General features: G+C 41.5%; 1 protein-coding gene across 1 annotated transcript; it reads left to right on the top strand.

The window, feature by feature from the left end:
- Window positions 1-251: 251 nt before the first annotated feature.
- LOC116379284 (DNA translocase FtsK 1-like) lies at window positions 252-4,247 on the top strand (the record flags this gene model as incomplete). The annotated part of the gene is made up of 8 exons (XM_031841222.1): window positions 252-354; window positions 470-489; window positions 1,528-1,542; window positions 2,036-2,135; window positions 2,828-2,852; window positions 2,929-2,998; window positions 3,979-4,091; window positions 4,178-4,247. Coding segments are annotated over 8 exons (516 nt in total), but the record flags the coding sequence as incomplete, so codon positions are not given.
- Window positions 4,248-4,887: the final 640 nt, after the last annotated feature.

Here is a 4,887-nt window from a genome sequence, read left to right as displayed (position 1 = left end):
ATTAAAACCAAAGTCATGATAGTTTACTAAAACCAAAGTCATGATAGGATTTGTCAGTTTTCCTCACTGATATGAGATATATGTTAACCTTGTATTACTTAAATTTGCATACCTTGATTTGAGCCATGTCTTTGACTTAACAAGGCTTTTACTTTAATTAATTAATTTCAATTGATTTGGTTTTTCCGTTTCAGTTCAAAACTAACTGTGAGTGAATTGAAATGTTAAAACTCTGAATTGTATGTCCTCAGTCCAGCACCTGGCTCTCAGCCTGGTGTGCTGATGTGGATCAGCGGCGCTCTGCCCCAACCTGCAGTCTCACCAAAGCTGAGTCGAGCTAACTCCACCACCAAGGTGAGGATAAGGTACTGAACCGGGATCAGATGTTACAACTGAGACTCATTGTGAGTTCAGGTCACCTGTATGTCCTGGTAATGTTTTATCCTTTCCTCATCACCTCTGTTCACAGGACGAAAACACAACAACCAGGTAAATATTGAATGTTTGTGTGTGTGTGTGTGTGTGTGTGTGTGTGTGTGTGTGAGTGAGTGAGTGAGTGAGTGAGTGTGTGAGTGTGTGAGTGTGTGTGTGTGTGTGAGTGTGTGTGTGTGTGTGTGAGTGTGTGTGTGTGTGTGAGTGTGTGTGTGTGTGTGTGAGTGTGTGTGTGTATGTGCGAGTGTGTGTGTGTGTGTGTGTGTGTGTGTGTGTGGGTGTGTGAGTGTGGGTGTGTGTGTGTGTGTGTGTGTGTCAGTGTGTGTGTGAGTGTGTGTGTCAACCATTTGAACCACAAGAAACCAACTAAATAAGACATAATAAATCATTTTGATAAGACTTGAGTCTTGTCTTGGACTTAATTTGATAAGACTTGAGACTAGTCTTAGACTTGCTTTGATCGTGAGCTAAGACATCAGTTTTGTTTTGGATTTGCTATGATAAGACATGAGTCTTGGTCTTACTTTGATAAACGTGGGTCTTGTCTTGGACTTAATTTGATCCGACCTTTCTTTAAAAAAACAAGACTTGACTTCGACTTCTTTTGAAAAGACTTTTGTCTTTACTTGGACTTGTTTTGATGAAACGTTAGACCTGACATACTAGTGCTTTGATAAGACTTGATCTGGACCTTTATAATAAGACTTGAGACTTGACTTGGATTTGCTTAACTCAGACTTGTTTAGATAAAATATAATACCTGACTTGGCCTTGATTTGATTAAACCTGAGACTTGATTTGATCTGTTTGTCTTTACTTGGACTTGTTTCAAAGAGTTGAGACTTGACTTGGACAGTTGTTCATGTTGGTGAAATGGTGGACTAGAAGTTAATCTGTTGTGACCCCTGATGTCGGAACACTGTCCTGAGGTCCTGGACTGGCTTTTGTAGTTGTGACGTCTCAGTCCAGACATAAGTCTGACTCCTACCTCAAGTATTTAAATAAGAAACTGAGTCTCTAGTCTGTTCCGGTTTACTGACAGACAACAACAAAATGAGTTTGTTCCCTCTGTTCTTTCTTCTCTCTGGACGACAGTAAACCTGAAGAAGAGTGAGTAATCATGACCTAATAGTGAGCTCTTTATGAACCCATCAACAGACAGACTGCCCAATACTGAGCTACTGCATAAAGCCATTTAGAGGCAGACTGCCAAATAGTGAGCTGCTTTACAAACACATTGAAATGCCAAATAGTGAGCTGCTTCATGAACCTATCAACAGATAGACTGCCCAATACTGAGCTACTGTATGAAGCCATTTAGATGCAGAATGCCAAATAGTGAGCTACTTCATAAACAACCCTAAAAGCACAGTGGTACTTTACATTTCACCTTCATTCCATCACTCAGTTGTCATGAATTCAACAGAATGACATTCTGTTCAGTCATAACCAGAAATAAAGAAACTGAAAGTGGCCCAAAGCCATCAGCTGCTTTCGTTGATCACATGATCCTTATTATAAGATGATCCTTATAATAATATTGATTTCTCATCCTCTGGTGGTCAAACACACCAATGCTGTTTCCTGTTGTCTTTTACCTCAGAACAGGGATGATGGCTTGGATCGCTCAGGGTTTGGAGAAAGTCGTCCCTCAGCCTGATGTGAACAGGAAGGAGACACCACCGGCTCAGCCGCCCACTGAGGTACATGAGGTCCTAGCTACAGGACGTCCTGCATGAATACAGTTGAGGAACACACTCATGTGACTTGTATTAGGGAGCAAGAGGACGGCTGTCTGTCATTACACCTCCTGAAACTGAGGTTATTTGGGCAGCAATTGATTGAAATTCATGTTGACTTAATGAACCAGCTTGATCTGAAATAAGATCAATTCTTATTCACATGAAAATGACTGCAGTCTTTTTCCATTTTTGGAAATAGACCTCTTCAGAATGATACAACTCACAATCACCTTGAAGAATATTGATTAATCCCAAAAAGTACCAAAAATCAGAAATAATCATAAATATTCTGGCGTGGAATATTTAACTTTTCAGAATTATTCAGAGTTTTCAGGATTAATCAAAGTTATTTCACTAACCCTAAAATCTGAAGTCAAACTAAACTAAAGAATTGTGGGTGCGTTTTTCATTATTTAACAAAATATGTTAAGTTTAAATATTAAAACATGTTTAATAAGCTGTAGATATATAAAAGGGATCCTACACTTCCCATGATGCACCTTACCTGGTGAAAAGTTTCTAAAGCAGGCGTTCTGTTATGATGATGTCAAAGGAAACCCTGATGACATTATAAACTTTAAACCTCCATATTAGAAACCTCCCACGCTCCCGGTCCGCTGGTCATGTGACCTTGTGTGTTTGTTTCTCTTCAGGTGCATCAAACAGCAGCTGCAACAGGTGAGAACCCATCAGGATAATCAGCTGAGACCTTAAATGAATTAAACAGAGTCAATAAATCACTGGTTTCTCTCAGCTGCAGAGCTTCAGGTCACTGTGGTGGAGGTGGGATCAACCCGAGAGGACAACAAGCCCCTCCCACCCAGGTCTGTGTGTGTGTGTGTGTGTGTGTGTGTGTGTGTGTGTGTGTGTGTGTGTGTGTTAAACATAAGTTCTTATTAAGAGCTCACAGAATGTTTTCACAATCAAAGCGGTCAAAGTGGAACACCAGTCGGGTCGGTATGATTATTGATTATTGATCAGAAGTGCAGACTGTTTGACTGAACAGTTAGTTTAGAGGTGAAGAACTTCTCCTGACACAAACGTGTTGTAACCAGTAGAAAACTTTTACTTACATGAAGCAGAGAGCTGCTGTAAAAACCTCGGGGGGAAACATGAGGTTCAGTGTCTCACTCAAGGACACTTGGACATGTAGACAGTAGGAACCGGGATCAAACCTCCGACCTCGTGGTTAAAGGACCACCCGCTCTACCCACTGAGATCTTTCTAGACATCCAGATACCCTGGAGTTCCAGAGCCTGATGTTTAAATAAACTCCGTCCTTTCAAACTGTATTTAGACCTCGTGGGACTCAAAGAGTCATCAGCTGACTCCATGTTTTCAGATCAGATCAGACATACTGTCACGTTGATTTCATTTAAATGTACGGCGGCTTACACCTCATAACCACTCTTCTCCTTCCAAGAAGGAAGGTTGTTAAGCAGGAAACAGCAGGTAAATAATATCAGCTCAACAACAAGCTCAGTGATCAGATTAAATCTAATGAGCTGTAAACCTGGAGCCATTTGGAAACCAACCAAAACGTGTTTTTAGAAACAGCTGACTGTCTCAACCACACAGGGAACAAGTTAAGGTCTCATAGCAATGAGATACGTATCTACTGTACTGACATCAGATATATATGTTTGTTTATTTAGAGGTAGAGGTACAATGTGATTAGAGTAGCTCACCAGACCTGAGATCTGTCACATTATTGTTTTGGTGGCCTCCTCCAGTCAATAAATGGGTTTTTGGTCAGTAATGTATTTGTGATATTTGAACACATTTGTGTTTGTGTGACTGACAGGATGATCGACTGGATTAAACACGGTTTAGAGAAGGTGGTTCCTCAGCCGGAGATTCATGTTCGCTCAAAGACTGAAGTCAACGAGAAGACTGATGCTCCGGCTTCAACTGCAGGTCATCATCAAATCATCTCGACATGTATTTACCTCAGAGTGAGGATAAACTCTGCTGACCTGAGACTCTCCTCTTTGTTTCTACAGTAGAGGCACCAAAACCTGCTCCGGCTCCAAAACCTGCTCCGGCTCCAAAACCTGCTGCTGAAACTGAAAAGTTAGTGAATCTTTGTCAGTGGATTGAAGAACATTATGAAAACTATAATTCAAGAGGGAGATATTAAAAGATACTCGTAGTTGGTCCTAAAAGACAGAAACAGGATATTTATTCACAGAGCCCCATGTGCTAAGAGGGAAGCTCCCTCCCAGGTCTGGCTCCAGAAGGGGGCCCCTGTTTCCCTTTACCTGTGCGAGGTGCAACCACTCTTTTCTGGCTGATTCATATAGGGTCAGTGAGTGGCTTTTGTCCCCTCCACAGAGACCACTTTGCTTTGGGAGACCCTACCACGAGCCATTGCTCCATTCATATCTGAATGTAGCAGGTTGGACTCTAACATGTTATATGCAGGATTATCCAAACAGGATTAGCTCCAGCTCATTTAAAATGCAGTAGCCAGGCTCCCATTGGCTCCTGATACAATACAAAATCAACTTTAAAATCCTGCTAATATTGTATAAAGCACTTAATGTTTTGGTTCCGCAATACAATTCTGACTTCCAATCAGGCAGAGGACTTCTAGCTGCACCCAGAAGTAGAACCAGGTCCGGTGAAGGTGCTATTATAGTCCTGGTCTCTAGAACAAGCTGCTGGTGTGTGTGTGTGTGTGTATGTGTGTGTGTGTGTGTGTGTGTGTGTG

This window comes from Anarrhichthys ocellatus, unplaced genomic scaffold (assembly GCF_004355925.1).
Source record: "Anarrhichthys ocellatus isolate YVR2014 unplaced genomic scaffold, GSC_Weel_1.0 scaffold4039, whole genome shotgun sequence".
NCBI classification, from domain to species: Eukaryota; Metazoa; Chordata; class Actinopteri; order Perciformes; family Anarhichadidae; genus Anarrhichthys; species Anarrhichthys ocellatus.
Note: the sequence above shows the minus strand (reverse complement) of the source record. Positions and strands in the feature narration are given on the sequence as shown.